The following is a 19,246-nucleotide window of genomic DNA, read 5'->3' as shown; positions in this document are numbered from 1 at the left end:
GGCGATGATTTTCTGGATATGACACCAAAAGTACAAGCAACAAGAGAAAAAATTGGTAAGCTGGACTACATATTACATCAAGATGAAAAACTTCTGGGTATCAAAAGACACAATCAAGAGTGAAAAAGCAACCCATGGAACAGGAGAAGATACTTGGTAATCACATGTCTGATAAGGGGTTGGTTATATCCAGAATATAGAAAGAACTCCTACACACAACAACAACAAAACAACCCAATTTAAAAATGGGCAAAGGACTCCAATAGACATTTCTCCAAAGAAGATATACAAATGGCCAATAAGCACATGGAAAGATGCTCAATATCACTAATTATTAGACAAAAGCAAGTCAAAACCACAATGAGATACTGCCTCAGACCCATTAGAATGATCACTATCAAAAAAACAATACAGAAAATAAGTATTGGCAAGGATGTGGAGAAATTTACTTGCTAATAAAAAAAATGACATCAAACAATTTGTATTTCTGTAAGGCATTGCTGAAAAAAGATTCAGTAAAGTCCTATAATATGGTACTATTTTTATAAAGCAATGACATAAAAAATAAATAAGTATATTTCAGTGCATGTATATAATGTATTAGTTTTCTACTGAAGCCACAACAAATCACCACAAATTCAATGACTTAAGACAATAAAAATTCATTGTCTTACAGTTTTGTAGGTTAGAAGTCCAACACAGGTCTCACTCAGCTAAAGACAATTTATCAGCAGGGCTGCATTCCTCTCTGGAGGCTCAAGAGAAAAATCCATTTGCCATACTTTCCCAGCTTCTAGAGGGAATCCTCATTCCACCTGCATTCTGTGGCTCATGGCCCCCTTCCATCATCTTCAAAGCCAGCAACATAGAAATCTCTGACCATTTATTAGTAATCATATCTTTGATCACGGCCAGGCCATTTTTTAAGGACTCTCAATTAAATCAGGCGCACCTTCCAGGATGCTCTCCCCATCTCAAAGTCCTTAACCTTAACCACCTCTGCACTCTCTTTTGCTATGTAAGGCAACATATACACAGGTTCCAGGTATCAGGATGTGGACATACTTGGGGGGCCATTATTCTGCTTACCACAACTGTCTCTACTATTTACTATATAAACATATATAGAAGGAGCCATATAATCAGGTTCTTAATATGGGCTAGGAAATAAGGTGCTGATGTGAAGAGAAGTAGAGGCAAACAGGAAGAGGGAAAAGAAAGGAAGAAGAACGAAAAGAAAAGGGAGGGGGAAAGGGGAGTACAGGAGAGAAGAAAAAGGAGATGAGGGGGAAAGAAGAGACAGTGGCAAAGATGGGGAGGAAAAGGGGAGAGAGAAAAGGAGAAAAGGAAAGGGAGTTGCAAGAAAGGATAAGAAAAAAAAGAACAAGAAAGAAAAACAAATTTAAAAAGGATAAGAAATAAAACTGAAGAAAAAGGAGAAAAGGAAACAAGGAAAAAAAGAGAAGGAAAAAAGACTACCCAAATATACCAAATAAAGTGAGGTATGCCTGATCAAATTTATGCAATTAGGGCAAATTACATAATTATATATCTATAAAAAGAAACTTCTCAGTGGGGCACGGTGGCTCATGTCTGTAATCCCAACACTTTGGGAGGCCAAGGCAGGGGGACTGCTTGAAGCTAGGAGTTCAAGACCACCCTAGGTGAGACAGTGAGACCCTTATCTCTACAAAAAATTTTAACAGTTAGCCAGGCATGGTGGTATGTGCCTGTAGTTGCCGCTACTCAGGAAGCTGAGGTGGGAGGATCTCCTGAGTCCAGGAGGTCAAGGCTGCAGTGAACCATGATCATGCCACTGCACTCCAGCCTGGGCAACATAGTGAGATCCTGACTCATTAAAAAAATAAGAAACTTTTTAAATTAAAATTCTTAACCTGACTTACAAGAACTGCTTACTAGACTTCCTCCTGGTCCCTCTTCGGTGTATATAGTGTAAACATGTACCTACCATTAGGTATCATACGCAAGTTTCACTGCCCTAAAGGCAGTGAATTTTATGTGTACAATTCCATAAGAGTTGATGCATGTCATTATACATTTGTCCAAACCATAAAGTACAAGACCAAGAGTAAACCCTGACATAAACCACAGGACTTTGGGTGATAAAGCGTCAATGTAGGTTCAATTTTAACAAACGTATGGCTCCGTGGCTCTGTAGGGATGTTGACAATGCGGGAGGCTAGGCATGGGTGGAGGTAGGAGGTATACAGGATATCTCTTATCTTTAGCTCAATTTTGGTGTGAACCTAAAAACTGCTCTAAAAAAATGACTATTTTTTAAAGTCCTCTGTGCTACCGCAATTCATCTAACTCCTGATCTTTTTACTGTCTCCACAGTTCTGCCTTCAAGAATGCCATATAGTTGGAATCATACAGCCTTTCCTTCAGTTAATAATATGCATTTAAGATTCCTCCATGTCTTTTCATGGCTTGATAGCTCATTTCTTCTTAGCACTAAATAATATCCCATTGTCTGGATGTACCGCAGTTTATTTATCCATTTACCTACTGAAGAACATCTTGGTTGCTTCCAAGTTTTGGCAGTTATGAATAAAACTGCTATAAACATCCGTGTGCAGGTTTTTGTGTGGACATAAATTTTCAATTCATTTGGGTAAATACCAAAGAGTGTGATTGCTGAATTATAAGTGTTGAGTTCTGTAAGAAACTGACAAACTCAGTTGGATTTTTAACTGGTTTCATTCTTTCCTATTCTTGTGTGTCTACAGTTTTATATACTATTCAAGCTGTTCTCTTTCATCACATTTAAAGACTCTGTAACAATGACTATTTCATTTTACACTCACTTTACATCTGTAAAGTGTTGTAAAACACCCAAAAATGAGGGAAAACCTAACTAATAAAGAAGTTAATATCCCCAGACGGGCTGAAAACTAGTGTAACGTGAGCGAGTATTTGATTTGTGACTAACTTTACTAAAAGCAGTAGGTTCAGTCACTTTCATATTATGACGACTTTCTTGCCTCAGCTGCCACAGTTTAGGAAACCTACACAATGAATATTCTGAAAATAAAGTCTCCCTCACTCACCTTAAACCCATACTCAATAAAAAATGAATACATATATGAAACACATTTATCAAAATTAGCAAACAGACTTCAGGTGTTTTAAAAAGCAAAATTTTAACATATGGAACCCTAATCTCTAACTGAACCCTATTACAAAATGAGTTATGTTTCATAGTTTGGGAGTAGGGCAAGAAAAAAGTTAAGGCCATTAATTAAATACCCAACAGGAAACACTAATCCTGTTCCACTCCATCCCACCCACGTACCAAAAATGTTTAAATAACTTAAGGCTCTTTGTTCCCCGATTTAGCAATAAAATGTTTATGGAATTCCACAAATCTACCTACTTGACCAGGCAGATTTACACACTGGATTATTTACTTTTCTAAAACAAATTTAATTGTGCAAAAATTCAGGCTATACATCTTATCACATCAAGAAGTGCTAACACTGCTATCTATATATGCTATTTAAATGTGATACACTGTAAGGTACCAGAAAAAAGAATACTTGTAATACACACATATACAGCCTAGACCTTTGTATTGTATTATTGAACAAGTGCAAGAAATATATTTGGCCTAGCAAATGGGAACTAAGTAGCTGATAAGGTCCATTTACATGGCAAAAACCAATTCTTAAGACTGGTAAACTTTTAAAAATGCAATACTGACATGGTGCTTTGAAATAAAATCTGCAACAATCATTGTCATAATCACACCTAAATGTATACAGTGATTGCTATGTGTAAGACAGTGTTCTAAGCACTGTAAATTAACTCACTTGATCCTCACAACTGAGTTCAGGTACTTTTTTTTTTTTTTAACTTTTTTTTTTTTTTTTTGAGACAAGGCCTCACTCTGTTACCCAGGCTGGCATGCATTGGTACAATCATGGCTCACTGCAGTCTCGACCTCCCAGGCTCAAGCAATCCTCCTACCTCAGCCTCCTGAGTAGGTGGGACTACAGGCATGTGCTACCACACCCGGCTTTTTTTTTTGGTTTAGTTTTTTGTGTTTTTTTTGGCAAGGGAGTCGTTTGGTAAATCGGGTAGGCTGAGCAACTCCCAATTTTGTTTATTTTTTTGTCAAGATGGGGTCTCACTCTATGTTGCCCAGGCTGGTCCTGAACTCCTAGGCTCAAGCAATCTTCCTGCCTCGGACTTCCAAAGTGCTGAGATTACAGGTGTGAGCCTCCACACCAGGCCATATTATCCTTTTTCAATTTTTTTTAAATAAATAAGAACATTAAGGCCAGGCGCAGTGGCTCACGCCTGTAATCCCAGCACTTTGGGAGGCCGAGGCAGGCGATCGCAAGGTCAGGAGTTCAAGAACAGCCTGGCCAACATAGTGAAACCCCGTCTCTACTAAAAGTACAAAAAAATTAGCTAGGCATGGTGGCAGACGCCTGTAATCCTAGCTACTCAGGAGGCTGAGGCAGGAGAATCGCTTGAACCCTGGAGGCGCAAGTTGCAGAGAGCCAAGATTGCACCACTGCACACCAGCTGAGGCGACAGTGAGAGACTGTCTCAAAAAAAAAAAAAAAAGGAAATAAGAACATTAAGACCCAGAGAGGTAAATAAGTTTACCAAGGTCACACAATTGAGAGTAGAAATCAGCATCCAAACCTAGGCAAGCTGTCTTAGAATTCCAGGCTCTTAACACTATGTTTTACTATCTCTATTTCATTTTTAGTTCATTCATATGTTTTATGCATTCACAGGAATAAAACAATATTCTACACACGTCACCAGTAGATCCTTCTGGAAGATTTGTTATGTTGTGGTATGTAAAAGCATTCACTACATCTTTGTAATATACTACCTTTTTTCTAGAAAATGTACATTTGATGACTGGGAGCAGTGTCTCACACCTACAATCCCAGAACTTTAGGAGGCCAAGGCAGGAGGATCACTTGAGCCCAATAGTTTGAGACCAGCCTGGGCAACATAGGGAGACCCATCTCTACAAACAATAAATAAATTTTTAATTAGCCAGGCCTGGTAGTGCGCACCGGTAGTACCAGATACTCAGGATGCTGAGCTGGGACAATCATTGAGCCCAGGAAGTTGAGACTGCAGTGAGTCATGATCACATCACTGCACTCCAGCCTAGGTGACAGAGCAAGAAAAAAAGAAAATGAACATTGGAAACCTTCTAGTAATCACAAAAACTAAGTGCAAAACTGTCACTTTCTGGGTTTTTCCAAATTATCAAAGACTGGTAAAATTCTTTTTTTTTTTTTTTTTTTTTTTTTTTTAAAGAGACAGGGTCTTGGCCAGGCGTGGAGGCTCACACCTGTAATCACCAGCACTTTGAGAGGCCAAGGCAGACAGATTGCCTGAGGTCAGGAGTTCAAAACCAGCCTGGCCAACATGGTGGAACCCCGTCTCTACTAAAAATATAAAACTTAGCCAGGCATGGTGATGGGCGCCTGTAATCCTAGCTATTAGGGAGGCGGGGGCAGGAGAATCACTAGAACCTGGGAGGCGGAGGTTGCAATGAGCCAAGATCACGCCACTGCACTCCAGCCTTGGCAACGAGAGCAAGACTCCATCTCAAAAAAAAAAAAAAAAAAAAAAGGAAAAGAACACTAGGGACAGGCTCTTGCTGTGCCACTCAGGCTGGAATGCAGTGATGCGATCATAGCTTACCACAGCCTCAAACTCAACTCCTGAGCTCAAGCAATCCTACTGATCACTTAGTAGTCTCTGAGCCTACTCTGATCCTACTGATAGTGAGGACTACACATGCATGCCACCAGGCCCCGTTTTTTTTTTTTTTAGAGACAAGGGTCTTGCTAAGTTGCCTAGACTGGTCTCAAACTCCTGGCCTCACACGATCCTCCTGCCTCAGCCTCCCAAAGCACTGGGATTACAGGTGTTAGCCACTGTGCGTGGCCATAAAATTCTTTTTTTGTTTTTCTTGAGACATTGTATCACTCTGTCACCCAGAATGGAATGCAGTGGCATGATCTCAGCTCACTGCAACCTCCACCTCCCCGGTTCAAGCTATTCTGCCACATTAGTTACCAGGTACTTGGCACATTTGTTAACTGTTGGCTTTTTCTTTCAAGTCAGTACAGTCTCTGGTTCTGGATATACCTGCCTCATGTAGGGTTCCCAGAGTTACAAAAACGAAGAATAACTGCCAAGCAACTTTACATTGTTCTGCTGGCATCTAACAAAAAGAGCATTAGAGATTTCCAGAGAGCACACACGTGTATTCCTTCCTTCCTCAAATCCCACTAAAATAAGATAAAGATAAAGGGAAATAAAATCCATACCAGGAGAAGGAATAAATGCCACCAGTGAATGACAGATGGTAACCAACTTCAGGAAAATTAAAAGTAGTTGGAATATTGACCTACAAACCAGAGTAGGACAAAGTAAAATAAGAATATGCACCAAGGCCGGGCGCAGTGGCTCACGCCTGTAATCCCAGCACTTTGGGAGGCCGAGACTGGCAGATCACGAGGTCAAGAGTTCAAGACCAGATCAGCCTAACCAAGATGGTGAAACCCTGTCTCTACTAAAAATACAAAAAAATTAGCCGGGCGTGCGAGTGCCAGTAATCTCAGCTACTCAAGAGGCTGAGGCAGAAGAATCGCTTGAACCCAGGAGGCGGAAGTTGCAGTGAGCCGAGATCGCGCCACTGCGCTCCAGCCTGGGCGACAGAGCGAAACTCCTTCTCAAAAAAAAAAAAAAAAACGCACCAAAAGGTTAGGGAGAAATGCTATTCCTACAAGCTGAGCCGAGCTAGAGGTTTCAAGCTTGAAGTCAGTGGGCCCAAGGATCATAAACTGGCAGCGCGACAATAACCATGGAAATCACTCAGTCCTCCTCCCTCCCCAATCTCCAAGCAAAAAGTCCAAAATAGTTATGTTTGTCTCCAAGATAAAATCAAAAGTTTTTTTAGAAATGAAGGGGTAGGACCCCTACTGTGAATACTGGTGTTAAGAGTACACAGCAGAAACTTAGCCTTAATAATTTTACAGTTCACACTGAGGAAATAAACAGCTATACTCTGTAGAGAAGTTGCTCCACCACTACTGCAAAGCCTGAAGCAAAAGGCAGGTTCCCAGTCTACCCATCTGGTACCTGCTCACATGCCCTCAACTGAAACCTTCCTATCTAGGCAACCTGGTACAGAGCCAAAAGTCAATTAGCGACCCATGTACTGAAAACAAGACCTATTACTCATATTAATCAAAATATAGACAGATAACCAGTGCCCATCACATGTTCGAGAAAAAGCAACAGAAGGAAACAGGACCAAAAAGACACAGAACAATTGACCAACAGTAAGTAAATTATTTAGGAAATAGATATTTTTTCTAATTATCATCTTTGTAGATTCAAGACTTTTAATATCTATAAAATAAGAAAAGGCTGCTGCACCTAGGACCCTGTGTTTACTAACTCAAAGAATAAAAACTGGAGAAGGGAAGAACAGAAGGAGGCAGTGTAAGACACCATAAATCCCTAAATTTATCCACAATAGACAAATTATAAAAAAAAAAAAAAGGAGGTAGATAGTAAATATAATATATTGTCCACCCTGGAAAGGGGACAGGGGGAATAGTGATTTTACTTTTCATTTTACATTTTCAAGTTGTTTTAACTAAGTACATGTATTAATACTAATAATAATGTTTTAAGTATTAACCATAAAAAAATGGCACGGGACACCACCACCCCAAACAATTGCTATTTAAACTCTCTCGTGATACTAACAATGATTTACGGAGGATGGCAAATTTCAAAATCAGAGGTCAAGAAGGGTCCCTGCCACTCGTTTTCCTCAAAAGGCAGATAAAACATTTTAGAGCCTTTTTGAAAACTTGTATATGACTATAAAAACCCGGGAGGCAAAGCAAAGCCTACAGAAAACGCCAGAAAAAAAAGCTGCTTCCCACCCCCAACTCAAGGTCTAGGGCAAAGGAGCCGGTAGTAGGAGGGTGGAATACCTGAACGCCGGGATGCCGCGGCAGCCCGAGGACCTGATAGTCACAGAGGCCAAGGCCAGAGAGAGAGACACTGCGGCTAAAGCCTGTCCCAGGAGGCGTCTGGCCATCAGCGCCCCGAGGGCGGCTTTGCGATGCTAGGTCGCTCTTAGTTGGTGCCTCCGCCTCCCCACACCCCACAGCTCCGAGTCCCGGCCGCGGGTATCTGATGGGCACTAGGACCTGTCTGCCGTTGGGTTCCCGAACGGGAGTAGCTGTGCCTATCTATAAATCACAGATCAAGAGCCCTCCCACGATAAGAGTCCACCGCTTTCCCCAGTGCATCGAGAAAAATCCAGACCAGCACGTGACGCCGAAGCCCCCAGCGCCAGCTGCCTGGGGGAACCGCGGCCACGAACCTCGTAACTTTCTCTGTGCATAATGGCGCTTTACGGCCGCGCCGCAAAGCAAAGGTCGTGCGTTGCCGGCTTCGCAGCGCCTTCCTTCGACTTCCCAGACTTCCCAGTCTGCGCAGGCTTACTTGGGGACGCAGGGAGCTACCAAGAAAGTGTCAGAGGAAAGGAAACGTGAAACAGACGAGGCACTGGAACGGGAATAGGTGGGAAAGAAGCCAAGGGGTTTGAGAGAGACTTGCTGCCCTGGGTTTTTGTTTTTTGAGACAAGAGTCTGGCTCTGTCGCCCAGGCTGGAGTGCAAGGGCGCGATCTTAGCTCATTGCCGCCTCAACCTCCTGGGCTTAAGCGAGTCTCCTGTCTCAGCCCCCGGCGTAGCCGGGACTACCGGCACACACCGCCATACCTGGCTAATTTTTGTATGTTTTGTAGCGACAGATTTTTGCCATGTTGCCCAGGCTGGTCTCCAACTCTCAAGCTCAAATAATCCAACTGTTTGGGCCTCCCAAAGTGCTGAGGTTACAGGCCTCAGCCAACGCGCCTGGCCCTGTCCTAGTTTTTTTAGGGAGTAAGTTGTTGCGGAAGGACGCAGGTCTTGGCCATATTTTGAATAATACTTGGTTATGGGAATGAAACCGCTTTTGCAAAATTATGACTGATTTGGGAGGCCGAGGCGGGATCACTTTCGGTCAGGAGTTCAAGACCAGCCTGGCCAACGTGGTGAAACCTCGTCTCTACTAAAAATACAAAAATTAGCTGGGCATGGTGGTAAACGCGCCTGTAGTCCCAGCTACTCAGGAGGATGAAGCAGGAGAATCGCTTGAACCCGGGAGGTGGAGGTTGCAGTGAGCCGACGTCGCACCACTGCACTCCACCCTGGGCGACAAGAGTGAAACTACGTATCAAAAAAAAAAAAAAAAAAAACCCTGCTCCCTGAATGCACAAGGAGACTGAGTAATAATAAAACTCCGGTCTCCCACACAGCTGGCTCTGCATGAATTACTCTTTCTCTATGGCAATTCCCCTGTCTTGATGAATCAGCTCTGTCTAGGAAGCGGGAAAGGTGAACCCCTTGGGCGGTTACAGCAAGAGGAGATAGTCCAGAGACTCAGCGCTCGTATCTTGAAGCGTTTCTTGGTTTTTTGTTTTTGTTTTGTTAACCAAGTTGTCTGCTCCAATTGCTGGATTTCATTCACAAGGCTTTGCTAGGACCAGCTGTGGCCCTTGGAAACTCGTGGAGGAGAAAAGCTATGAAAATAGGCACACATGCTGGAGGAGGAACAGAGGGCAACACCCATAATACTGGATAATAAACTTGAGAGGGAAAAATTAGCCAAACCGACAAACAAAGTTGGAAACCCAGACTGTCCAAAGCAGCTTGTAATCAGGCTTACCTCATTTATATTAGCTTATTGATGTGGCAAATATTTGACTTTTACTGAGATGATCCGCTGTTTCTGTGGTGTGGTTCCAATACACCGACGTTACAAAACTTTGACCATCTTAAAAGCCAGATTAATCAAATTTTAACAACCATTGTTCTGAAAACTGCAGAACTCTTGACAGGTATTGACTGTTCAAACTACACTGTCAACCTAGACGCTGAGGCACGAAATAGAATTTAAAGCATTTAGCCAAAGTGAGGACAGCTGCCCAGAAGACCCAGACCCAAGTAACCTTAAATGTGAACTCCTGTCCACCTTTGTTACAATCAGGTTTTTAAAGGCAAAAAGGGGACAGGGAGTTGACTGATACAAAGTTGTAAAGAATTACTGGTTTGTAGAAATAGCATTGGTTAGTGGTTGGCTATACGTTAAGCTATAGGGTGCGAGTTACAGTGTCCAGTGTACCATTATTAGGTTAATTTTTAGCTACTTGTGGCTATAGCAAGCAGTTTAAAGAGATGAATGCATAACAAAGTGGGGAGTAGGATGTAATTGCTGTCTCATTTTAATGTCTCTCTGGGCCTGATAATTTAAAAGGATTCACCTTCCTCATATAAAAGTTCTTTTCTCGGCAATGAGAGATTTGATTATACTCTAGCATAGCTTCCAGTAGCTTAAGGCCTTGTCCCTAGGCTGACCTCAGATCCCGTTAAAATGCTTCCCTGAAATCAAAACTCAATGCCTGGAGAATTTACTGTTTGTTCCAGCCAAAACTTGATGATAGGCAGATAGGTCCCTGAACCCCTTCTTAGAGCAGTCACTTTAGAAAGCTTGTTTCTCTACCCTTGGTGATGTAAGTCTACCACCCAACACAGTTTCCTCAAAGACTTGGGAGCCATCTCTTTGAAATGCAAATATTCAGAAAGATAACTCACTCTAGCTCCTAGTCCCTGTACAAGACCGGTACCTTGCTTTAGCTAGCACCACTGCCTCCTATCATAAAGATAGAAGTTTGTTTCTCCTCTGGATAAGAGCCAGTTAACAAACCCAAATGGCCTAATCACATCAATCAACAAACCACCGTGCCCCCCTGCCACCCCCCAAAACTTAAGATCCTTTTGTGCCTTTCCTTTTTGCATACCACAGCCTTTTGTTTCAGGGAAGTGTGGGATTAGTTTGTATTACACTCTCTTCCCTATTGGACTAGCATCACTGAATAAAGTCTGTCCTTACTGCTTTAACTAGTGTCCAGCTTTGTTTATTTTGACTGCTTTCTCAGGTTGAGAAGTACTATTATTGAAATGTGCATTTTAAAGATAAATATCAGTACTCGGCTTCCTCTGGTCAGATAAACTTTGCTCTCAGTGTTGTTAATCACTGCTTAAACTGGAAATGTATTAGACCGGCTCTGTTCATCAAGTTCAGCGTGTCCAAAGTCTGTTGACAAATTAGTCACGAGAGAAGACAGGAGAAAAGCAGTGAGTTACAAAGTCAACAATCAAAGAAAGGGAGCAACAGAAAGTAGTTCTCACAGGAAGCTCCTCAGACCCTAGTCTTATAACTCCATATTCCCTAAGGGGAGGCTAGCGTGAACTTAGTTTGATGAACCTGTGCAAACAACTGTACAAACAAAACCAGTTCCATGGCACTGAAACAAAACTGCAATTAGCTGGGACAGCCAGATCTCCTGGGTTCCTCCCTTCAGGGATGCATACTCCACGTCTGCTCAGGTGTAGTGAATGCATGTTCTGCAACCTGCTCTTGGGTAGAAACAAAACATCTCCTCATCAAATTACCCACATCCTAAATTAGTTAAACAGATGTCATCAGAATTTAAGGAGAAGTAAGGACTTTTTAAAAATTTATGAAGCATATACCAACTTCAAGGGCATCTTGCAATAGTTGGTGAGACAGACCAAGAACACTGAGAAATGAGAATTTTTAAATAGGAAAATGACATATGCGATTATTAGAATTGATGAGTATGTTAAAAGTAAGAGTAATTCAGAATCCCAACTGTTTCCCTGATATAGTTTGGATATTTCTCCCCTCCAATCTCATGTTGAAATGTATTCCCCAGTGTTGGAGGTGAGGTCTGGTGGGAGGTGTTTGGGTCATGAGGGTGGATCCCTTGTGATAGTGCTGTCCTTGTGATAGTGAGTTCATGCAAGATCTGGTTGTTTAAAGATGTATGACACCTCGTCCACCTCTTTCTTGCTCCCACTCTCGCCAAAATGTCAGCTCCCCTCTGCCTTCCACCATGATTGTAGGCTTTCTCAGGCCTCGCCAGGAGCCAAGCAGATGCCCAGCACCATGCTTCCTGTACAGCCTGCAGAACCGTGAGCCAATTAAACCTCTTTTCTATTGGGGGAACCCACCCCCAATATTTCAACGTAGATTGTTTCTATTTTCCATAAGTGTCAGACAGCTGAGAAATAAAGAGAAAGAGTACAAAGAGAGGAATTTTACAGCTGGGCTGCCGGGGGTGACATCACATGTTGGTAGGACCATGATGTCCACCTGAGCCGCAAAACCAGCAAGTTTTTATTAAGGATTTCAAAAGGGGAGGGGGTGTATGAACAGGGAGTAGGTCACAAAGATCACATGCTTCAAAGGGCAAAAGGCAGAACAAAGATCACATGCTTCTGAGGAAACAGGACAAGGGCAAAATCAGAACTCCTGTTAATGGTCTATGTTCAGCGGTGCACATATTGCCTTGATAAATATCTTAACAGAAAACAGGGTTCGAGAGCAGAGAACCAGTCTGACCAAAAATTCACCAGGAGGGAGTTTCCCAATCCTAGTAAGCCTGAGGATACTGCAGGAGACCAGGGCGTATCTCAGTCCTTATCTCAACCGCATAGGACAGACATTCCCAGAACGGCCATTTATAGACCTCCCGCCAGGAATGCATTCCTTTCCCAGGGTCTTAATATTAATATTCTTTGCTAGGAATATTAGTGATGAAGAATTTAGTGATATCTCTCCTACTTGCACGTCTGTATATAGGCTGTCTGCAAGAAGAAAAATATGGCTCTTTTTGCCCAACCACGCAGGCAGTCAGACCTTATGGTTGTCTTCCCTTGTTCCCTAAAAATCGCTGTTATTCTGTTCTTTTTCAAGGTGCACTGATTTCATATTGTTCAAACACACGTTTTACAATCAATTTGTACAGTTAACACAATTATCACAGTTGTCCTGAGATGACGTACATCCTCAGCTTACGAAGATAACAGGATTAGGAGATTAAAGTAAGACAGGCATAAGAAATTATAAAAGTATTATTTGGGAACTGATAAATGTCCATGAAATCTTCACAATTTATTCCTCTGCCACGGCTCCAGCCGGTCCCTCCGTTCAGGGTCCCTGACTTCCCACAACACTTTTTCTATAAATTACCCAGTCTCAAGTATTTCTTTCTTTTATTCTTTTTTTTTTTTTTTTTTTTTTTTTTTTGAGATGGAGTCTCACTCTGTCACCAGGCTGGAGTGCAGTGGCGCGATCTCAGCTCACTGTAACTTCTGCCTCCTGGGTTTCAAGCGAATCTCCTGCCTCAGCCTCCCGAGTAGGTGGGACTACTTGGCCCATGCCACCATGCCCAGCTAATTTTTTGTATTTTTAGTAGAGATGGAGTTTCACCATGTTGGCCAGGATGATCTTGATCTCTTGACCTCGTGATCTGCCCTCCTTGGCCTCCCAAAGTGCTGGGATTACATGTTTGAGCTACCGTGCCCAGCCTCAAGTAGTTCTTTATAGCAATGCAAGAATGGCCTAACACATTCTCTTTTTTTTTTCTCCATTTATTTAGTCATTGTAAACAAACATTCTCTGAAAAGGAATTTGGAGGAAAGAGACTTTATTCCAGTGAACAGTTTGCAAACCAGGGAAACACAGGCTTTGGGGTAAAATAGAAGTGTGCTCCAGAGAACAGAGAGACGGTTTGGATTTTATAACCAAAATTGCCACCCAGATTACTAATTAGGTCTGTTTACACAAATGAGGGATTCAAGCTAGCTTAATTCTGATTGGTTGGCACAGCTGAGCTTATTGGTTGGTTCAGGTGAGCTCTGTAAATCCCAAAGTTCAATAGAGGTGTGAGTTTTCAGTGAACTCAGAGTATGTGGGTGACCTTTAGTAGGCAAATGGCCACTTGGCTCTGTTTAAAATTTGTTAGCCACGTGGGATCCATCTTAAAGGATTGCCTCTTTCAGGTTTGCATTTATTCACATTATACCATAATGACGAATAATACTATTTACCAAGCATACCACCCCAGGTGCCATGAATACAGTTGTGAACAAAATGGACAAGGTCTTACTCTCATGAAGCTTACTTTATATGAGAGGGAAATAAACATTAGTAAGTAAACCAATAAACTAGGAATTCCAGATTAGGAAAAGTATTGTGAAGGAAATAGATAACTGCTGAGGGACAGGATAGTTGAGGGAGAAGTGACTACTTTAGATTGCAGGGGAAGTATGTCTTTTCTGATGAGGTCACATTTGTGCAGAGACCTAAGGACATGAAGCTGCCAGTCATTGAAAAAGCTGGGAAAAGAGCATTCAAGGCAGATAAGACTGTACCTTGAAAAAAAGATCTGAGGTAGGAAAGAAATAAAAATAATAATCAAGGAGGCCGGGCACAGAGGCTCACTCCTGTAATCCCAGCACTTTGGGAGGCCAAGGCAAGTGGATCATCTGAGGTCAGGAGTTCAAGACCAGCCTGACCAACGTGAAACCCCTTCTCTACTAAAAATACAAAATTAGCTGGGCGTGGTAGTGCTGCCTGCAATCCCAGCTACTCAGGAGGCTGAGGCAGGAGAATCACTTGAACCCGGGAGATGGAGGTAGCAGTGAGCCGAGATTGTGCCATTGCACTCCAGCCTGGGCGCCAAAGCGAGACTCTATCTCAAAAAAAATGAAATAAAATAAAATAATCAAGGAATAGAAAGGCCAATAAACTAAAGCATAGTAAACTAGGGGCATAAAAATCTGTACTAAGGCCAGTATGGTGGACACTGCTGGGTGCTTCCCAATACCCATTCATTCTTTCTTCCACATTATGTGTAGAAATATGCCTAGTTTTAACTTTTACCTCCCTAGTTCTCTCTGCAGCTAAAGGGGCCATGTGGCTCTTTCTGGTCAATTAGATGAAAGTGGAAGTCTACTGTGTGGGTCTTCCGGAAAGGGTATTGTTTTCCTGGTAAAAAGGAATTAGCTCATTTCATAAGCACCATTTACCCTTTGCCATTTCGCCTCCTTCCTTTATTCCAGCTTGAAAGGAGGACATAATTCCTAGAGAAGGAGGAGCTATCCTGACACCAATACTGACAAAAGCCACACGGTATGGGTGGCAGAGTTGGGTGCAAGAAGGAGCCTGTCTTTTATGACTTCCTCAAGTAGATACACTGGCCCTGGACAGCTGGCTTCTGGACTAATCAAGGAAATAAACCCTATCATTATGATTGTGTTAATTTTATGTAAAAATCCTGACTGAAGATTTAAACATCTAAGGCCTTACGGGCCGTTCTGAGAAATTAGGATGTTATCCCAAGTGCAATGAGAAGCCATTAAAACTCCACCAAACTTTATTGTTCACAACATAGAGAAGTAGATGTTATAAACATTGAAACTGGATAAACAGCAGCATTCAAATGGGCATTGTGTGGGATCAGGGTACTGGATTCTTAATACTTGCTTTTTTTTTTTTGATACAGAGTCTCACTCTGTTGCCAAGGCTGAAGTGCAGTGGTGCGATCTCGGCTCACTGCAATCTCCGCCTCCCAGGTCCAGGCGATTCTCCTGCCTCAGCCTCCTGAGTAGCTGGTATTACAGGCGCATACCACCACCCCTGGCTAATTTTTGTATTTTTAGTAGAGACGGAGTTTCACCATGTTGGCCAGGCTGGTCTTGAACTCCTGACCTCAAGTCATCCACCCGCCTCAGCCTCCCAAAGTGCTGGGATTACAGGCATGAGCCACCACACCCGACTAATACTTGGTTCTACTACTGTCATCTCCCTCTTATTTCCCACAATTCACTGGGTCAGAAGTAGCTTCCTTCCCTCTCTCTCTTTCCTTATGGAAAAAATTTTTTTGTCATATCTTCTGTTTTTTCAGTTAAAGAAACCCTTCACACTCACCAGTCCTGCTTCTTGATAAGTTAATGCATGCAGAAGGATTTTTTTAAACCCCTTCTCACTTGACAAAGCCTGGCTTTCAAGATTAATCCTATGCTGGAGACTCAAAAATCCCATTTGACAGTTGCTTCTTTGTTCCTATTCATATCTGTTCTTCCCCCTAAAGCACAGAAACCATTATTTCAATGGATGGAGTGCCTCAGGGCAATAAGATACTCAAATATAAAAACATCTAAAAGTATTTCAAAAATCTTATGCTCATGGTGGTTTTTTTTTTTTATTTTGGCTACATAGTTTGGGCACATTCACTTCTCTATGCCTGTTTCCTTACCTATAACGATGAGGAGATACGGTAATCAACACCATACAGCTATAAGAATTAAAGAAGATAAGTTTTATAAAATGTCTAACAAAAAATTGTAATTATTTTTTTCAAGCATTTGCAATGTGATACCTACAATTGGCTATATACTTTACACATATTACCACATTTAGAGCTGACAGTTACCCCCAGGAGGGTTGGTGTGATTGTCTATTTTAGAGATAAGGATTCAGACTCGGAAAAGTTAAATAACTTGCCCAACTTCACAAAGCCTATCTAATAATTTCTAGAGTCAGAGGTATTAGTTTTCTATGGGTGCCGTAATAAATTACCACAAATTAGTAGTTGAAAATAACAGAAATTTATTTTCTCACAGTTCTGGAGACTGGAAGTCCAAAATCAATTTCGTTGTGCCAAAATGAAAGTGTCTACTGGACCATGCTCACGCTGGAGGCTCTGGTGGAGAATCCATTCTTTGCCTCTTAGAGCTTCTGGTGGCTGCTAACATTCCATGGCTTGTGGCCACATCAGTCCAATCTCTGCTTCTGTGGTCACATTGCCTTCCCCTTTCCTGTTTGAATCAAATTTTCCTCTCCCTCTCTTATTATTATTATTATTATTATTACTATTATTATTTGAGACAGAGTCTTTCTCTGTTGTCCAAGCTGGAGTGCAGTGGTGCGATCTCAGCTCACTGCAACCTCCGCCTCCCAGGTTCAAGCGATTCCCCTGCCTCAGCCTCCCAAGTAACTGGGATTACAGGCATGCACCACCATGCCCAGCTAATTTTTGTATTTTTAGTAGAGATGGGGTTTCACCATGTTGGCCAGACTAGTCTTGAACTCCTGACCTCAGGTGATCCACCTGCCTTGACTTCCCAAAGCACTAGTATTACAGGTATGAGCCACTGCACCCAGCCTCTCCTGCTCTTTTATAAGGACAATTGTGATTTCATTTAGTGCCCACCAGGATAATCTCATCATCTCAAGATTCTTAACTACATCTGCAAAGACCCTTTTTTCATGTTAGGTAACATTTATGGGTTCCAAGGATTAAGACCTGATATCTTTTGAGGTTTTATTCAGTTTGCTACATAAGGATTCAAATGTAGATCTATATGACTATAAGCTTAAATTTCAACCATGCATTTGTCCACTTCATATTTATTAAATTCCTGATACATACAAGCACTGTGGCAGATACTGTGGCTACAATGGGAAGCAAAACCAATCACCACTGGTTGATTTGGGCTGCCCTTATGAGTTGACAAGTTCGCTGGGGAGATAGATATTGGTAAAAATAATCATGCAAATAAATGTCAAATTGCAACTATGATGCATGTTATGATAGGAGGTACATGGTGCTCTAGGAATTTGTGATAGGCAAATTTGGTCAAGTCTGGGAAAGCTCCACATACTAAGAAACACTTGAGATGAGATCTGAAGGAAGAATAGGGGTCACTAGACATAAAACGAAGAACAAGCAAAAATCCTTATGCAGTCCCGCTAGCACAAGGTCTGACACATATTAATTGCTCAGAAAATCAGGTTCCCTCTTCCCACTCTCCTCTCTTCCTTAAAGAATCTACTGGTGCAACTATAGTCTTATTCTAACAGACATAGAACTACTCCCATGGGGCTGTAGAGAACTACACAGGTTTCCTTAAGTGTCTTCCTAACTCATGCTCTGTGCTGTAGTCCATGTAACATCTGTCTTCACAGGTCATAGTTCATCAGTGTAAATTTTGATAAATCTTTAATATACCTTGCTCCATCAAGACAAGAACCAAAAATTAAATACTTAGTTTGTAAAAAAAAAAAAAAAAAAAAAAAAAGCAAGCCTTTGTCAACATACTGTGTGTTCCAAAATGGGATTGAGACATTGTCAAGACATTTGAAAAACCCCAACAAACCATCCTTTAACAGAACTTTTTTTTTTTTTTTTTTTTAGAGACAATAGTCTCACTCTGTTGCCCAGGCTAGAGTGCAGTGGTGCGATTTTGGCTCACTGCAACTTCCACCTCCCTGGTTCAAGCAATTTCCCTGCCTCAGCCTCCCGAGTAGCTAGGATTACAGGCTCACGCCACCACACCTGGCTAATTTTTTTGTATTTTTTATAGGGACAGGTTTTCCCCATGTTGGCCAGACTGGTCTTGAACCCCTGACCTCAGACAATCCACCCGCCTCGGCCTCCCGAAGTGCTGGGATTACAGGCGTGAGCCACCGCACCCAGCCAACATTTATTTTTTTAAAAAAGGTCTTGTTAATTCTATCTCAAATTGTTTATTAGGCAAGAGAAAGTTATTCAAAGACAGTCGTTGCAAATGTTACCATGTGTTACATGAAAGAAATTTCAGAAAATGTGCTTTTGCAGTTGAAAGTAAGTAGTTTTCAAAGCTTTCATGGACTGTTTTTTGGTGTTTTTTTTTTTAAGCCAGTCAAATTTAGCTGGCACGGGGTGGGGGGGTGGCAGGGGCAGGGCTGTACACCAACTTTAGTGACACTAATGTTAATAAGTTCTGATAACCCTCTACTATTGGACCAGCCTAACTGATATTTGCTATATAAAGAAAATAAAATTATCTGATTTAACAGCTAGTTGAAAAACAAAATATGGAATAGTTTCCTTTTTTGTTTTAGATCTTATTCAATGTTATTTCTTAACCTTCTCAGATATTTCTTTTTTTTTTTTTTTTTTTTTTTTTTTTTTTTGAGACTGAGTCTCACTCTGTCACCCAGGCTGGAGTGCGGTGGTGCAATTTTGGCTCACTGCAACCTCCAGCTCTCGGGTTCAAGTGATTCTCCTGCCTCAGCCTCCCAAGCAGCTGGGATTACAGGCATGCGTGACCACATCCGGCGAATTTTTGTATTTTTAGTAGAGACAGGGTTTCCGCATGTTGGCCAGGTTGGTCTCGAACTCCTGACCTCAAGTGATCTGCCCGCCTTGGCCTCCCAAAGTACTGGGATTACAAGCGTAAGCCACCACACCCGGCCTA

At 41.9% G+C, this 19,246-nt stretch overlaps 1 protein-coding gene across 3 annotated transcripts in view; it reads right to left on the bottom strand.

Moving 5' to 3' along the window:
• The window catches only part of NUDT9 (nudix hydrolase 9), a 35,898-nt gene extending 27,370 nt beyond the window's left edge, over positions 1-8,528 (bottom strand). Inside the window, exon 1 of one of the 3 annotated variants that reach the window (XM_009447924.4) lies at positions 8,414-8,528. Coding sequence is in view for 1 of the 3 variants with exons in the window: in NM_001280433.1 (NP_001267362.1) it covers positions 8,019-8,125 (107 nt within the window). In the remaining 2 variants the exon portion in view is untranslated. 3 annotated transcript variants of the gene reach the window in all.
• Between the last annotated feature and the right edge of the window lie 10,718 nt (positions 8,529-19,246).

Source organism: Pan troglodytes, chromosome 3 (assembly GCF_028858775.2).
Source record: "Pan troglodytes isolate AG18354 chromosome 3, NHGRI_mPanTro3-v2.0_pri, whole genome shotgun sequence".
Lineage (NCBI taxonomy): Eukaryota > Metazoa > Chordata > Mammalia > Primates > Hominidae > Pan > Pan troglodytes.
Note: the sequence above shows the minus strand (reverse complement) of the source record. Positions and strands in the feature narration are given on the sequence as shown.